The following is a 575-nucleotide window of genomic DNA, read 5'->3' on the forward strand; positions in this document are numbered from 1 at the left end:
GTGCCCATTTGTTTGTAGACGGCACTTTTCGATGCAGCCCGAAGAATTTTCACCAGTTTGTGACGCTAATGATGTACGACCAGTACACGGAGCTGTTCGTTCCGGTTTTTTTTTACACTGACGTCAAACAAAACGGAAAATTTGTACACAAAAATGTTCAAATGTATTGCATTTTCGCTGGGTAAAGAGCCCAACCCGGAAGACGTTGTTTGCGACTTTGAAGGCGCCCTAATCCTTGCAATCAGAAGTCAGTTTCCCATTGTCGGGTGCTTGTTCCACTTTAAGCAAGCGTGTAGAAGGAACCTAAAGGAGTACCGCATGCCGAACGAAGAAGCAGAGATTGCCATGTCATTCGGGGTTTTCGACATGCTCACAGTCATTGATCCTGAGAAAAATTGCTGTTCAGCGCATTGCATGGGTGAAACGTAAAATAAAGGAGCGCTGCCAATCGAAAAGCCTACCGTACTCTCGGGAGAAGTAGAAGTCTTTTTGGAAATACTTTGCTAAAACCTGGTTATCAACGTACACGCCAGAGCTCTGGAATATCTATCGCGTCACAAGAAAGATCGTCAATC

General features: G+C 44.9%; 1 protein-coding gene across 1 annotated transcript; it reads left to right on the plus strand.

Annotated features, from left to right (window-relative positions):
• Positions 1-153: 153 nt before the first annotated feature.
• Positions 154-429, plus strand: PPTG_19820 (hypothetical protein; the record flags this gene model as incomplete). Its single annotated transcript, XM_008918454.1, has 2 exons — positions 154-207; positions 286-429. The coding sequence occupies 2 exons, from the start codon at positions 154-156 to the stop codon at positions 427-429; spliced, it is 198 nt and encodes a 65-aa protein (XP_008916702.1).
• Between the last annotated feature and the right edge of the window lie 146 nt (positions 430-575).

Source organism: Phytophthora parasitica (genome assembly GCF_000247585.1).
Source record: "Phytophthora parasitica INRA-310 unplaced genomic scaffold supercont2.208, whole genome shotgun sequence".
In the NCBI taxonomy this organism is placed as follows: Eukaryota; Oomycota; class Peronosporomycetes; order Peronosporales; family Peronosporaceae; genus Phytophthora; species Phytophthora nicotianae.